Genomic DNA, 17,034 nt, shown 5'->3' with positions numbered 1-17,034 from the left:
TTGTTCAGAGATATTACAGTTAAAGGGTCTGAATGATAAACACTTCCAACAAATGTGGAGGCCATCCAATACTCAATATTTTGTGCTACACTTTGCCTGATCAGATTTCATGCTGATGGAGCACCTACAGCTGTACCAAAGCAGGTTCAGTACTGACAACATTAAAGTGCAGTTTGGAATATTAAGACTTCTGAGAGTTGGCTGGGGAGTACGAATCAAGCTGATGCCATGTGCTTCTCAGCAATAAGTGCAAAGGGCAGAAGAGGTGCTGAGCTTCAAGAGATGGTGATAGAGAGAAGCAAGAGGAACCATTCCAGCAAGCGCTGGGAGGAGAGCTGCAGGGATGCAGAGCCTTGCAGAGCTCTTCCAGCTGCAGGAAAGTGGCTGGTGAAATAAGCTTTGAAGAAGCTGTTTGTGAGTTAATCACTCAAATGCTGGAGAGGAAAATGTGATCTATGTGGGTCGTCTTTACTGGTACAGGTGGTGAAGGCACCTGCAGAGCCAAGTTTTGGAAGGGATGAGCTGGGTGATAGCAGCCAGAGGAGGATGAAATTCATAGAATCACTAAGGTTGGAAAAGACCTAAAAGATCACCCAGTCCAACCGTTCACCTATTCCCAATAGCTCCTACTAAACCATGTCCCTCAACACAACATCCAGTCTTTCCTTGAACACCCCTAGGGTCGGTGATTCCACCACCTCCCTGGGCAGTCCATTCCAGTGCCTGACCACCCTTTCTGAAAAGTAATACTTCCTCATGTCCAGCCTGAATCTCCCCTGCCATAGCTTGAAACCATTGCCCCTGGTCCTATCACTAATGACACGAGAGAAGAGGCCGACCCCCAGCTCACTACAACCTCCCTTCAGGAAGTTATAGAGAGCAATAAGGTCTCCCCTGAGCCTCCTCTTCTCCAGGCTGAACATTCCCAGCTCCTTCAGCCTCTCCTCATACGGCCTGTGTTCCAGACCCCTCACCAGCTTCGTTGCCGCAGTGATGAGTAGCAGAGACTGGCCCAATGCACTCTTCACTCATAATGTGTGCTTTGTTTTTTGGCTAGCAATAGGCCTGCTAAGGTGAACAAAACTATAGGTCTAAGTTAAGAATGTACACAAATACTCAAGTTACTACCTAGTCCTTGCTGTAAATGGAAAGGATGGTACAGAAGCTAATGTGCAATTGGTATGATTTTCTTGGTGGGACTGGCATGTAACTTAAGATCCAGATGTGAGTAGGAGGAAATGACTGGGACAAGGCAGGTGGCATATGCAGAACATTAATATATAGAAGGCTTTGGGTTAGGTATAGAGAACTGTTGATCCTGAATTTGACCTCTGAGAAGCTGCACTTCTAGCTTCTCAGTGTTAGAAAATACAGCCTTCTAACATCCAGCTAATTGTTTTGATTTTAGTATGAATTATTTTTCTTTAAAAATAACAAATGCAGAGACTGAAGTATTTATGTTGTCAACTTTGCAAGATGTTTATTTTCTTTAAGAAGAGATGAACACTGGGAAGCTTTGCATTTATCTTAAATACTTTCCAACAATACAGTGTTTACTTAAGTATGACAGAATATTGACTTTTTTAAAAAGAAAAAGAAAACATGTTCAGTCCTTATGGTTGGCACTCAAAATGATGTATTATGTTGTGATCTTTACTCCTATTTGAAGCTGCAGTGCCTCATAGGTCTGGATAAAAAAGCATGGTAGTACTCCAAAGAAACTGTTCTTCCTTGAAAAGTTGACTCAAATGAAGTTGACTACAAATGACTTTGTATTTTTAAGTGCATAGCTTTTTTTTTTTTTCTCAATTAATTGCATTGAGAAATATAGTTGCAAATAGGATGTGGTTGATGGGTCATCATTTGTTCAGCAGTTTGCTGCTCCTGTTTTCAAGTGAGAATGGAGCATTCTTTGGCTTTGCTAACCTCAGATTATTATGTATGTCACTAAATAATGAGAATGCTAAAAATCTGTCAACTCAATTTTCGTGTGTTCTGGATTACACATGATATAGTCATGAACGAAGCCAGTCTTCCTTCCAAGCTGCTGAACTGTATTTCCTTGTTACAGTTAAGGAGAATGCACTTGTAATAGAGTGTCAAAGAGGAAGTGAAGTTTTTTTGATTCCTGGCATGCAAAACTATAGCAATAACTGTACTTAGTAATTACACAGATAAGGTGTAAAAATGATTATTGAAGCAGCTGTCCTGTGCAATGCATTTATAGTCATCTTATGGAAGGTGGTTGTTTGCTTGCTTGTCAAACAATAACCACGCATGCACCCACCCTCCCCGAGGCCTTTAAGAAACCTTTCTTTAAAGAACTAGTCAACGTGTTTAGAATGCTACTAATGACGTTTGCTACAAACACTGTCTTTAAGTACTGGCACGGTTGGGTCTTCCTGCTGAATTTGGCATCCTTGTGACTGCTGGTGCTGTCACACAGTTCATCTGCCAGAAGATGCAAAAGTTCCGAAGTAAAACTACCCAAACACGTGGGGGTTTGCTGCAGGTCTCTTGGTTTTACAGATTGCCAGTTACTGCAGAACCATTTTATCACATTTGGATATTTGCAAGTTAGTTACATTATAAAGTATACACTTAGATGAAAATGAATTCTTATCTTGAAATTCTCTTCAATTTATTTATTTTTAAATCCTAAAACTTGTTTTGTTTTCAAAATGAGTTTTTGTGAGTGTTTCACACTGTTGAAAATAAAACATTTTTGCAAGGACAAATAAAGAGCCAAGTTGAATGAAAACTAATGAGAAAAATGTTGCTATTTTTGATCATCTTTGTAGATGAATGGAGACCAAAAATATTGCCACGGTAAACAGATGCCATTTATTAATACTTGTTCAAATATAATGATGAGGTATTTTGTCAGGAGTTCATGCAACTGCTCGTGTTGTTTTTAATAGGTCTTTCTTGGGCTGAGGGTAAGCTCGTGTCATGGTATTTAGATGTAGGCAATTATAGGCCTGTCGGCTTCTCATCAGTCTCACACAGAATAACACAACAGCTGAAACCAGATTCAATTAATGAAGAGTTACAACACTGTGATACAACAGATGCCAAGCTATGTGTTTTCATGGACTGTATTTTGTAGAACTGCATTGGTAGATAAATGCTATCACTGAATTTTGCTGCTGAAATGATCAGCGTGTAATATTCATATTTGCTGAGTGTAACTGGGTTATAACAGGGTTATGTGTAACTTGCTTCTGCGTGATATTTTAAGAAACGAAAATGATACAAAAGCAATGTGGCAGACATTAAGTATTTCTGGCCAGCCAACAAGCCCTTAAAATGCAGTCATAAATTGTGAATCATCTTCTGGTTGTGTGGCGTGTTTGTTTTTTGTTGTTGTTGTTTCAGTGGGATCTTGTAAGGATTGTTGCTTGTCGGTGCTGGGTTTATCTGTAATGGGTCAGTTGAGTGCTGTTAGGCTTTCCAGATGATTTTTGTGGTGTTAATTAAAGAAAAAGGTCTGTTTTGTCCCAGTTCATGACCATTGGCAAACTGTACTCAAGTGAACTCCATGTAAGGAGTCAAATTCAAACTCATACACCTGTGAATAAGAAAAATAACCTTTTATTTTAATACTTTTGAATGTGAAAGTGTCTCAGCAAACGTTGACTTCAAATGCTGTGAAGGTTATAATGTAATCTGAGTTCTTTCTGTGATAATAGGATTGAAATAGGCTGATGTGATCCATGTCAGCCTGCCCATGAAGCAGAAACAGGCTAGAGAGAAGGTGCATTCTTGAGTTTAGTTACTTGTTAGATAATTTAGCAGGAGTTACAAGAACAACTTTTAAATCAGGACTGATGTTTTTCCAAGCCATATATTAAGTACCACTGTGTTTGTTAGACCTGAAACTGTAAAGTCCAGGGTACGGGAAGTGTGCCATGTAGGTCATGGTGAATGATTGGTGTGTCTCTTCTGGTGTTAATCTATTAAATATTTCTGTTACTAATGGTTTAGTTTTTAATAGGGTTGCTTCTCTTTTCCTTTCAGATTTCTGCTGCTCCTAACTTAAAGGAATCATCCAAATATTGCCATTCCGTGGAACCGACATCCTGGTGAATTAATCGTGGTTACCTAAAGGATTGTAAAATGGAGCCAATAACATTCAAAGCTAAGAAATATCAAGCTCCTAATGATTTCTCAGCAAGCTTCACCCTTCAGCTTGTCGGTTCCCTGCCTGTGCATTCCCTAACCACTACGTCCATGCTGCCTTGGATTGTGGCAGAGATCCGGGCTCTCAGTAGTACGAAGTCTTCCAAAGAAGAACTTGGCATCAGCCAAATCCGGCTTTATGTTTCACCATCGAGTTTGCGATGTGAACCAGACATGGGGAAAATCCAGCAGTGGGATCCTTTGATTTGTTCTGATCTGTTTGAATACAAGCCACAGCATGTCCACAAACTGATTCACAACAGCCATGATCCAAGCTACATTGCTTGCCTGATAAAAGATGGAGCAGAAAATCAGCAAAGTATCTGCTATGTATTCAAAGCTGATGATCAAACAAAAGTAAGTAAAAAAAATAAAAAAAAACAACAAAACAGCAACACCAAACATGCCAAATGAAGTTACATTCAGAATCACATTTAAGAATTGGTTCTTGTTGTATTATCAAGGGCTTTATAGAAAAAATGTAGATGTGGAAGAGGAATTGACACTTGTAGAATAGATTTGCTTTTGTACTGTTTGGAACTTCCCACCATACTGTAAGACCTTTAGGTTGCGTTTATACTTAAAGACTTTATCTCTCTAAAACTCACAGATATGCTTCACTTTATTTGATGTTAATGGTTCTGCTGAATTAGAACTGCTTCGTATGTGAAGTGAAAGGTGTGTAAATTTACAGGATCAGAACCTGAATTTTGTTGGCTTAGAAGACACTCTACTTTGGGATATGTGCTGAAATCTTGGCCTCTGTGTCAGTGAGACTTTTTCTGCTGATGTCATTGGGGCTAGAGTTTCACCCTTCAGCCATTGTGAACTTTATCTCATCTTATGGTCAGACCTCTCAAATTTCTCTTTTCATAAAATGAGACCTATGTGGCTAGGGAAGATGCATTTCCTTTCCTGAAGATGTAAGGAATGGGCCACAGCCCAATGCATAGCATACCTTAAACTGCAGGACATTGTAGAAGCCTCTTCCCCAGCCCTATCATCCATGTAGTGTCAGAAAACAGAAGAGAGGTCACTGCACAGTGCTGCAGGTCTGAAACATGGGCTTGCTGCTGCACACTGCAAGGTGGGAGTTGTATGTGAGTCTCATGCTGTGGGTGAAACTTGCCTCAGTCTGCATGCAAGTTGATCGATCCCTTGCTGAAAAGGTTGCAGCATTAAAAACAGATGATTGCTGCTGTTGCTGTTTGAGAGTAATGTGAGATAGTAACTCTCTGAATTAGTAACACAAGGCTATTGTGATAGGTTGATCTACTGCATGCAAATTAGTGACGTGTCCTTTACCTCTTAAGGATAAACCAGTGCTTATGTTGAAAAACAGCATCCTGCTACATGCTTGCATCAGAGATGTCCTGCTGACAAACCTCGGAGGAGTTATGTGAACTATACTGCATGTAGTGCCAACCTGTCAAAGAGCAAAACGTTGCACAGTTCCAAGTACATGTCTCAAGCTTAGAGGTCAAAACATATGGAAAGAGCTTTAGTTAAATCCCTCTGGAAAAAAACAAACAGTTCCAGTGAATTAGAAGGAAAGTATGTCATAAATCATAATCATTCAACTGAGAAGCCATGTCAAGTTAGAATGTAGAATACCAAATATATGTGTGTGTGTGTGTGTGTATATTGATGTTTATGCATTTATGAAGAGGTGTGAGCTGATGTTAGCTGTTTAGCAGGTAACCAGCTTGAAAGGGCAATAGTGTACTGTATGCATGTGCTGCAAATTGAGGGAACTGTTCAATGTGAGCTGAGGACTTTAGCACTATGTTGCTGAGCTCATGTTTTGTTTCAGAAGAAAGAAATTTTAGAAACTGGACCTTTGCAGCCTGTGTGACTCAGCAGACTCCTATGCTGGCAGCCTTGCTCCTGAGCTCTCTTAACATTCCCTCTGAAGACTAAAAACAATCTTACAGACTTAGTCAGCATTGTCACGGTTTTATATGTCCAATATTCCTCTTGGAGTCCAGGGTGAATAAAAATGTTGAATATATATACTTTCTCTCTTCTACACAGCTGAAGCAGTAGGCCAAATAAGTTTGGTCACAGAATTTGTGTGCTGATAATAACTTCTTATCCAGTGATACTGAACATCTGAACTTTTCTGATAATCACACTCCATCTGTTTCTACAAATCAACAGGATACTCCTTATAAAACTGTAAACTACAAAAGCTACAGCTCCTTGTAGTAGGGCTATATTGTATGTGCAGACTGGATTTGAAGTAGGTGTGCCTTGCAAATAAGTTCTGAGTATATCCACACATCAGGCTAAGTTGAATATAAGAGAACAGAAGGATGTATATAGGAGAAGTGGACTAGGAAGATGAAAATGAACACAGTTGAGTAAAAGATTAAGCAGTGAAGGTCTTTGAAGAGGAGGACTAGAAACTTGAACTTTATTCAAACAGAGAAATTCCTCTGAAGGTGATATTATGTGCAGAAAACTAGGAATGGTTGCCCATTTAGCATGGGCATTGCAGATGGCCTATAGTTGTGTTATTTTGTATGTGCATATTGAGGTGGAATACATACTTAATTAGTGAGAGATTATCTTACTATATAATAGGAAAACATTTTGTTAGTGGGAGATTATTTTTTGCTGAGTAATATATTTCTAGAATCCAGAATTGCTGGAGCTGTGGGAACATATGTAATGATTTTCCTGGATATGAATGCAGTGCTGTCAGAGTCATTGCTTGACTACCTACATGCCATTCTCTTTAGAAAAGACATTGGTAGGCAGGTAATTAATGCTTAAAGTCAGGGTTCTTTGCTAGAAATTCTTCGTGCTACTTCTCTTGAGAAGTGAGAGAGGAGGCAGTGCCCTATTGGATAATTTGTCTTCACTATAGGATTCTTTATAATTGTTTCCATTTCATCATCATGGCATTATACAGCTCACTTTCTGGGCAGATACAGCAGTGAAAAGGGAAGACTTGTTCCCAACAAACTGTTTCTTGGCACTTTGCTTATGCACAAGCGTATGCATATAGGGATCATTCCACACAGTACTAAAAGGAAGGGTTTTACTCTGCCTCCAGAGAGCTGCTTTAATGAATTAGAGTTCCCCTTTCTAAGCTGATCTATGTTTATGGGATCTGAACTCTTCCTTGTATGGTTTCAGAAAGCGTTTCTTTGTGTGGGTTGGTTTTGTGCTTGCTTGTTTTTTGTTTTTTTTTTTTTTTGTTTTTTTTTTTTTGTTTTTTTTTTTTAGTTTTTTGTTTGTTTGTTTTTGGGGGGGGGTTGTTGTTTCTTTGCTTGCTTTTATTTTATTTATTTATTTATTTATTTTTAACATTTTTACCCTCATCTTGTGAAGATTCGGTGGGGCTTCATGATTAAGTAATTTCTGCCTGATGATAGGGCTAAAGTGTTAATGCATATTCTTTGCAGGTGCTCAGGAATAGAGCTGGAATCAATTGTATTGCCTGTGGGGAACTTGTGAAGGCTATGAATAGATCATAGGTGGGAATTATGCATGCTGTGCTGAGTAATGGTGATAGAAGCTGAAGAAAAACTACTTCTCCAACAAATACATGCTTGTAGAATAGTACCTTAATCATAAGAATGCGTTGTTGTTGAACACAACAACACCCACAACCTCCTTGAGCAACCTGTTTCAGTGTGTCACCACCCTCTGAGTGAAAAACTTTCTCCTAATATTTAACCCAAATCTCCCCTGTCTCAGTTTAAAACCATTCCCTTGTCCTATCACTATCCACCCCCATAAACAGCCGTTCCCCCTCCTGTTTATATGCTCCCTTCAAGTACTGGCAGGCTGCAGTGAGGTCTCTCCCAGCACATTCTTTTCCAAGCTTAACAAGCCCAATTCTCTCAACCTTTCCTCCCTCATAGGAGAGGTGCTCCAGCCCTCTGATCATCACAGTAGCCCTCCTCTGGACCTGCTCCAAGAACTCCATGTCCTTGTTTCTCTCTGCATTATGAACTGGAGGCTTAGAGGGAAAGTCTAGAAACTTCAGCCTCATGTCTTGTAAGGAGGAGCATTTCTGTAAGATATCAATGATTGATAACTAGAGAATGAAGATATGTAAAACATCTGTTTCAGATTTTTGAAAAGGTTAAGCTTCATTCTCCCTTGCTCTTTCTACAGTCAGCATGCAAGTTGCCATAACAGCCTGTAATATATTCTTGTGTTTACCAGAACTGTTAATGCTATAGTTGGAGAGCACTGGATAAAACTATTCCATCATACAGAGAAATTCTGCTTGTGACTTAAGATCACGGATGCGTAAGATATGTGTGTCTGCTTGCTTCTTCTAAATCTTCATTTTGCAGTGTCATAAAACAAAGGAGAACTTTTGGCTCAGGATCAGCTTCTGTCAGCTGCAGGAGTGCTGCCATGAGGGTGACGATGCCTGAGTGGGTGCAGCAGATGAGGGATCCCACTCGAGTCCAAAGCCTGCTCTAAAATTTGCTGGCGCCATTTGTGTGGATTTTTCTTGTACCACATCTATCCTGTCACAGAGATGAGCTCCGTCTCCTTATACCACTGTGCTTTTTAAAATGCAACCCTTGTCCTGCTGTTGAGCTACTTGGTTGCAGCAGTAATCTCCACTTTTGTCAGAGATTCTTTTTGTGTTTGTGTGTATGTACCAATTGCTTTAATAGCTACTACTTCTTAAACAACCTTCACCTACTTCTGTGAGTTACAATAGCTTATGTGCTTAAGTAGATTAGGTTGTATTACCTGGAATGCAGTGTGCTTTGTTACATGTTGTTTGTGAGCTGATTATGTTCTGGAGAAGCTGGTTTTAGATAATCAAGACTTATCTTTCTGTGAGGCTGCATGGAGCTGAAGTTGTGAGTGAACTTCACATTATTCATCTATAAAAGGAATTGCAAAGGCTCTGTGAACTCCAAACCAGTTGTTGTGAGGCTTAGCTTAGGATTCTTATGCAACTTGTTTTTGCATTAGTCTCAAAGATAGGACCTCCCTAAGTATCTCATTTTTAATAGGACCATTTCCCTTTCTTAAATTAATTCAGGCAAGATAACTGTAAGGGAGGAGGTATTTTATTTATTACTGTTTAATGAATCTACAGAGATTAAAATTAGGTTCTTTTCTTGCAAAAAAGCATTAAGAGCCACTGAAACAAAACCGAGTAACTAGCCTTACTTCAGGGCAGCTCAGAGCTTCATGTCTGTTTTCACCCTTTTATTTACAGGTACTTCTTTTTATCCTTTTTATCCTTTATTTCTTCTTCTTTTTTGTTTTCTGATGTAACCTTCATAATTGCAAAATGCTAAGGAAGTCTCCCCCCATCTCTCCATTTGATAACTGGAGAAATGCATGTGAAAAGGGGGAAAAAACAGCAGAACAAATGAAGAATGAAATACATACCTGTGCACATATATAGGCTGGTATATAAAGTGGGTCAAAGTTTAGCTCTGTAAATCTTAATAGAGTATCATATGTAATGCAGCAGCCAGCTATGCTCTGGCTGCTCTCACAAAGCAAGCAGGCTTTACACTTAACCTGAGCCAAGAGCGTAACTGTGACCGGGGCCAAAAAGCCAACTCAGTGCCTGGGGTCTGTTCAGAGGATTTGTCTGTAAACACTCTGCTTTCAGGGTCTTTGACAGCGAGTGACCCTGTCCCGGACAGCAATATCCCAAACCTTTATGATGCCTCATCAGAATCTGGAGAGACTTAGGAGAGTTTAGCTGAGCTACAAATGTCACTACATTCACCAGTGTTTTCTACAAAATAGAATCACAGAATGGCTTGGGATGGAAGAGTCCTTAAAGATCACCTACTTCTAACTCCCATACTGTATGATTTCCCTCAGTCTCCTCTTCTGATTGCCATGTGGAGCAAGTCATTTGTGTAATACTGTTGCCATTTCCTGACTTAAAGTCAATGTCCCAGCAAGAAAGATGAAATTAATCAAACGGTTTGCTCTATTTACTGCAAATTCCTCAATCTGCTAAATCATGCAAAAATTTCTGCTACAGAATTACTTCTAAAAACTCTTCATGTAATTTAAGCAATGTATTATTCTGTATCAGATCACGTTCTCAAATGTGTTGGAAGTATGTTTGTCACTTGTTCTGTCTTCTGCTCTCCTTTAACTGAAATTATTTACTGTTCCATCATTTTTTCTGTTGGAAATTATAGCAGATATGGAACAGTGGAACCAAAGCTAAGTAAGTAAGTAACAGACTTGTGATGGCTTCTCACTACTCACCATTCCTCCTGTTACGAGTTCTGATGTTGGTAGTTTATAAAGCCCAATAAAGGAAGTGGGAGCTGTAACCCATAATATCCAAATGTCCTTGAGGTTTGCAGTGGAGTTTTCTTCAGAAACTTCCAGGTAACTTGAAGGAGAACTGTTGTCTCTGTTTTACACAATGGCAAATGGGATACAGAGAAACTGAGGCTACAGAAGTGCAGTATTTGTAACCCATGTATGAGCTTTCATTTATACCTAAGTTTATCATCAGTGCGAGTTCCTGGTTATTCTGTTAGTGGGAATTCCTAGGACAAATTCTGACTTGGAAAGATTGTGGTTCAGCACTAGCTGTGTGTCTGCTTGGCAGGCTCCTACCTCTCTCGTGACCGATATGAGGACACTGAGCACAAAGCAGCCACGTAACCAGTGATTAGAGCATTTGTGCAGGAAGAGGGAGACTGAGCTTGTTTACTCCTGGGCACTGAGGCCCTGGTTTCTTGTGCTTGAGGTTGGGCAGAAGGCTATTCTCTGTCTTTCTTGTTAATGGGCCAGATCCACAGTGCCAGTAAGTGGAAGACATGTAACTAGGATTAACAGAAAATGCAATAGCATTTAGAATTTGAAGTCAGTCTTCTAATTTGTAGGCCAAGTCCTACATACTCTATTTATTTCAATTTGTAGGACAGTATTGAGCTAGTGCAACACCACGTTTCTCTCTGCTCCAAACCAGCCCAGTGTACCTTGTTAGATCACCTTACATATTTTATTAAGTTTCAGGTTGATATGAATTTAGAAACTAAAGTGAGAACATAAAGTGATCTGGGGTATTTTTTTCCTGGTACTTTCCCTAGGAGGTGGTGGAAATTCAGTGCAGCATCAAAAGGTACTCTGAAGGATTGAGTTCTGCAGCCTGAAGCAATGTTGTTACTTTCTATTGTGATCTGAAGGAGGGACGAGGAGGGTGGAGGTGCACAGGAAGGCTTGCAGCCTTATCTAGCCTCTGTACAGGTAATAGAGAGGTCCTTGGCTCTCAAAGAATAAAATCTGTTGACATTTGGTTTGTTCTGCTTGCACTGAGTGGGAGGAAGTCACTGTGCATCAGCCCAGTGAGCCCAAAGTTGGAGTAGCCTTGCTCTGGAAGGATACAGCCCACACTCCAGAGCATGGGTACAATCTGCATGCTGGTAACAAAAACGTAATGTGATGGGTGAGCAGTTGGCTGACAGGTTGAGCAAAAATGTTTATAGTAAATGCATTTGCATTAGGCTTGTGGCCGGTCACTGATGGGGTTCTACAGGGTTCCATTCTAAGGCCAGTTCTCTTTCAAGTGGTCGTCAATGACTCGCATACAGAACTTGAAGGTATACTAAGTTTGTGGTTGACACTAAACTGGGAGCAGATATTGACTCCCTCAGGGGTAGAGGAGCCTTGCAGAGGGATCACCCACTGCATGAAACTTAACAAGGGCACGTGCTAGACTCTGCACCTGGAGCAACCCTGGCTATATGTACAGCCTGGAGGGTGAGAGGCTGGAAAGCAGCACTCTGGAAAGGGATTGGAGGTTCTGGTTGATAGTAAGTTGAACATGAGTCAGTAGTGTGCCCTAGCAGCCAAAAGGGTTTCAACAGTACTTTGAGGTGTTTGTGATAACTTCATCAATTTTGTCACTTCATTCTAGGACAAGCTTTGTGGTATTTCTCCTGTATTTAATGTATTATATTTTTGTCAGCTGGAATATATTTTTAATATTTTGCTTGAGAAATACCATTACCAAGAAATTAGTTAACTTTCTGTGACCAACTTCCAAAACTTTGTAAGACTCATGATGATGCTGCAGTATTCAAATCTGCTTGAAAACCTTGAAGTAAACTTACTGTAAAAGATTATTTGAAAATTTGATGTTTTTAAAATTCATACAGTTGTCAAAGAACCACATAAGACTTCAAGCTGAGGGACTGTGAGTATCCATGCATTACTCCAGCACTTAGTGTTAGATTCTCCAGCTTCACAAGTGCTAACGATAACAAAATAGTAACAGTGAAATATACAGCTCTCCTTGCTGTCCTGTACAAAGTCTGCCTTCCATGAAGGTGTTGGATGCAACACGCACCAACTAAGCGCACGTAGCAGTGCAAACCTACAGCTTAAAGCTAGGTGGCAGCCAGCAAAAAGCTCTGGGTAAATACTTGTAGTACAAGCTGTGCCTGAAACAAAGTAAGGATGAATCTTGAAACCTGGGTTGCATGTACGGAATTCAGAGTTCAGGAAATACTATTTGATTCACGTCAGCATTGTGTAGTAGTCTGAATGCGTGACACTACAGAGAGGAATAACTAATCATATAGTAACTCCATTGTATTGCCTCTAGTTACCTGTTGCAGTGGCTTATTAAAATTATTTCAAGAATAGAGGATATTGGTAAGAATGCTGCCTTACTGATTGCCAAATGCAGGTCAGAAAGTCTGTAATCAAAATACAGTTTTTAATTTTTCATCTAATTAGTTAATGATCATAAGGAGCTTCACATACAGTTGTAGTGTTTAGAAATTAATTTTGTGGTACACTGTGCAGTGATGGTGCAGTCTAAAAGCAGAAAGTATGTTTTAGAGGGGAAACCAGAACTGCTTTGGCAAAGAACGTTTTGCATAAAGAGTCAGTCTTGTTTAATTCCTTGTTAATTTTCATGGCATGTAGTACAGTAACACATGGAGGACAATGTAATTTCACTCCATATTGAAAGGTAAGATCTTTAAACATGTAGGGAAATGGTTTTTTACATATATGAGAAAACAAAGGCAATATCTGTCATGTAGGTCAATGAGATCTATCTAGATGAACTCAAGATCTTCTGCATGAATTAGGTTGTGGAACGGGGTTCTGTGTCGGAGATTACTAGAAATGAAAACTTTTTTCAAAAGAAAAATAGGGTTTTAGTTTACTGATACATACTTCAATATGCTCAATTTTTTTTTCAGATTCTGTAATGGCCTTAATGGGCAAATTAAAACACATGTATTAAAATACAAAGATGTCAATTAATAAATAATAATACTAAGCAAATCGCCTCTTTAAAGTAGCGCCTTATTTTTCCATGCAATCAGCTTTTCAATTTAGAGTTTTGCCTGCATGAAGCTGACATTTATGCTGTGCCCTCGGGGTCATCAGATGAGGGCTCTTTGACTGTAGTGGAGCAGAAAACAACGCAGAGGAGACATATATAACTGCTGTATTTACTTTAGCAGCAGAGTCTCCCATCCCGTTATATGTCAAAGTGAATAACGGTAACAAATTGCTATCTTAAAATCAGTGCTTTCCCTTGCCTGGTATAGACACAGTTGTTCTATATTTCTGTTATTTTACCCTCTCTACGGACGTCAAGTTATGGGAAGGGCTGTGGGAAATATTTTCCTAAAGGATGATTTGTGCGGCTGGACAAATACAGGCTTAAATGGATATGTGTGTCTGCCCCAAAGGTTGAGTGCTGACGATCTGATACAAGGATTGAGTGGATAATGCCAGTTTATACTTGGTTTGTGTTTTGTATGAAACTACTGATCGATGCTTGCTTTTCCTTTCTTTCCCACCCTCCCCCCACTTTTCCCAGTGACAGTGATTGAGATGCATTGCTGGCCATAAAAACAGCCTCGCTGCTGACTCTTGCGTTAGGCTGAGTTGGATCCTTCTGTATAACTGATCGAATGCTTTTGTCTCCAAGCCTCTTCTTTCAACCATATCTAGGAAACAAACAAACAACCCAGTTTCACACATACATAATGAGCAGGATATGCTTTAAGATGTTCTTATTTGTAATCATAATGTAGAGTAACTTGCTGAATTGTTTTCTTCCTTGTATGTTGTACTTACCATCATACTGTACTGGACTTTCATAGTAAGAGAGAATAAGATGAAATCCGTTACCGGGCTTATCTGAGATCTCTGTAGGCCACAAACAGTAGAAATGCAGAAAATAATTGGTATTAGCTTTCCACTAATATCTGGAGGTATGTTGTATGTCTCAAAATGTGGCTAAGTAAAATAGAGGTGTTTCTTTGAGAGTATAAAAGCAAACCATAGGTGAGTCTTATCTCTGAATCTTTGATGCTGAAAATACATGTGCTTTAATGTCAGGCTAATTCCATTAAGTATGACAGAAACACTTGCAGTAAGGAAGCTGAGCATGTAGGTACTTAACGTCCAGTTTCTGGGTTAATTCCTTTTGAGAAATTTTTGATAGACAGAACCACTTTCAAAACCAATTGAAAAGAAAACCTCTACAATGCATTTTAGCACATTTGGGATGATTAGCACAGTCAGTTCAGCATCACTAGTTGAAAAATAGGGTTCTCTCCTTTGATTTCAAATCAAATGAAATTATGACATATGTAGACATATGAAGCAGTAATACACTGAAGTCTTATGAGCAGAATTCCATTCAGTGCTGTTGCTTCTCTGCACTGTTCAAAACCTGCTCTGACATGCACGGGTCTGTTATAAGTTGTGCCGAGAAGTCAGGTCCTCTTTATTCTGACCAAGGACTTGAGATGCTTTTTGTTTTCCCAGTTCATGCATAGTTCAGAATATCACAGCAGCACCCAGTAAAGTGCTTTGATTTCCAAAGTGAGACTGGGATTTAGGAGAGGCAGCAGGTTTTTGTTGCTTTTTTTTTTTCCTGGAGGGCACTGTGCAGTGTTGCTGTCATTGCATGGCATTTTTGTACACCATTTCTACCAGTATTATTTTTTATGTAGTCAGACCTTGGGAAATGTTCTGTAATTGCAGGAAAAAAACTTCATTGTTCTTAAAAGAGAGACGTTCCCAGACTGGATTACTTTTTTCCCTGCTTGTCACAAGTTTGCAGGCTCGTTATGGCTTAAGTTGAGGTGTTCAAGTGCCACTTAGTGGCTGACCCGAGGAAACGTGAGATGCTATGCTGGCTGCGATGGTTCTCCCTTCCCCTGCTTTTGCTTCCCACCAGCAGGAGAATTCTTCATCTTATCTTAAAGATACTGATGGCTTAATCTAAGACTGGCTGGAGTCACAGCCTGGTGGGGTATAGAGGAGAATTTCAGTGCTGTGATTCCCTTTTTTTTTTTTTTTTTTTTTTTTTTTTCTTTTTCCAAATTGCATTGTCAAAGTTCTATTTAGGCTCCCCCTACGTGAAACAAGTTGCTATTTTGCTGTGTTGTGAGCTAGCTCAGGAACCAACAATACGTGAAGGTGCCTCCAGAACTGAAGTAGGAGTGCTGCTGGAGTTGCTAAGAAAATACTATGTGTTCTTCAGTACTAGAGTTAGAAAATAAGATGTGCTCCTTGAGGCAGTGTTTGGCATTGGCTGATACTCTGGGATGTCTCAGTTCCCCACAGCAGGATATCTGATTGATGTAAAATCATTAGCTCCATCACATTCTGAGCTTGATTATAATACACTTCTATCTGGACACCAGGCTCTCACCACCACAGTTTGACTTTTAGAAAGTTGCAGGACTTGAGAATATCATTTACATGTAAGTTACTGACTCCATAGTGAATTAGTTACAGCCAGCAGGCAGCAAACAGCAGTGTCCATTGTTTATGTGCAGGCACATTTTGCTTCTAGGAGGTTTCCAGTGAGCTCATCAGGTGGGCAGAGTACTGTAGAAAAGATACGCTTCCAGTTTTCCTTTTAAATGAAGCTGTTTTGTTTTGTTTCAGTGCAAGCTTTACAGTTTTGGTGTTTTAATAGAGTATCCACAAGTAAGCTGTGTTTGCAAGGGTCGGAAATGTTCCCAGGGGCATTGAAGAAAACAGGAGGTAGTTTCTACTGGAGTTCAGTCTGAGGTTGGTTGTGAGTGAAATCAAAGCACGTGTGGGGGGGTTAACACAAATATGTAATGAGATAATTTAATCTATATGTATTTAGCTGTTTGGCTTTAATGTTACAGTGGTTTTTTTTTAAACACAGAAAATGAATTAAAGCTAGCCTAAACTTAAATCGTAAGCCAATTATGATTGCAGCCAACAGAAGACTAAGAATTTATCTGACCCTACTCAGATAACTGCTGAGGTTCTTTGGGCCTGTGAATGCAGTCGGACCTGTGAGCTCAGATTCATAGGCTGCAGTGGTAGCTGAACTCCCCATGCTCCAGCATTGTTGTAAATGTAAGGTGTGACTGTCTGAGAGCAGTCCTGCTGTCCGGCACATCCATCCAGATGTGTGCAGGCTTTTCTGGAACATCAAAATGACCAGTTGGTACTGGTAGTACACGGCAGGGAGGAAATGGCAAAATCAATCCATAATTATTTTATTCTAACTTCATTTCTTTAAGTAGGATGCTACACATTTTGAGCTTTATTCCTGAAAATGTGTACACATTTCCTTAATTTTAACTACTCCAGGCATCTCGTAGTGATGGTATCCTAGCTCTCCCAGTCATAAGAAATGGTTAAAGTGACCTGTTCTGAGCAAATCTGCTTTGTCCATGTGGATTTGTGGGTTGGGGAGAGCTGATTCAGAGTCTTAAGGCTCGCATTGTTCTTGCAGAGGAGCGGAAGTGCAGTCAGCACATGTGGCAGAAATGTGCAGCCGTGTCTTCCAGCAACATATCCTGAGCCCTTTGAAGCAATTCAGCTTTATCAAAACCACAAAAGCTCAACAAAGAC

The 17,034-nt window shown here is 39.8% G+C and overlaps 1 protein-coding gene across 7 annotated transcripts in view; it reads left to right on the top strand.

The window, feature by feature from the left end:
- Positions 1–17,034, top strand: part of TBC1D1 (TBC1 domain family member 1) — a 95,913-nt gene that overhangs the window by 3,694 nt on the left and 75,185 nt on the right. For all 7 annotated transcript variants that reach the window (XM_048941006.1, XM_048941008.1, XM_048941010.1 and 4 more), the window contains exon 2: positions 4,021–4,539. In XM_048941006.1, coding sequence (XP_048796963.1) covers positions 4,120–4,539 — 420 coding nt within the window. In that variant the 5' untranslated portion in view covers positions 4,021–4,119. The remainder of the gene's footprint in view (positions 1–4,020; positions 4,540–17,034) is intronic.

The sequence above is a fragment of the Lagopus muta genome, chromosome 4, assembly GCF_023343835.1.
Source record: "Lagopus muta isolate bLagMut1 chromosome 4, bLagMut1 primary, whole genome shotgun sequence".
Lineage (NCBI taxonomy): Eukaryota > Metazoa > Chordata > Aves > Galliformes > Phasianidae > Lagopus > Lagopus muta.
This window is presented reverse-complemented; position numbering and strand designations above follow the sequence as displayed.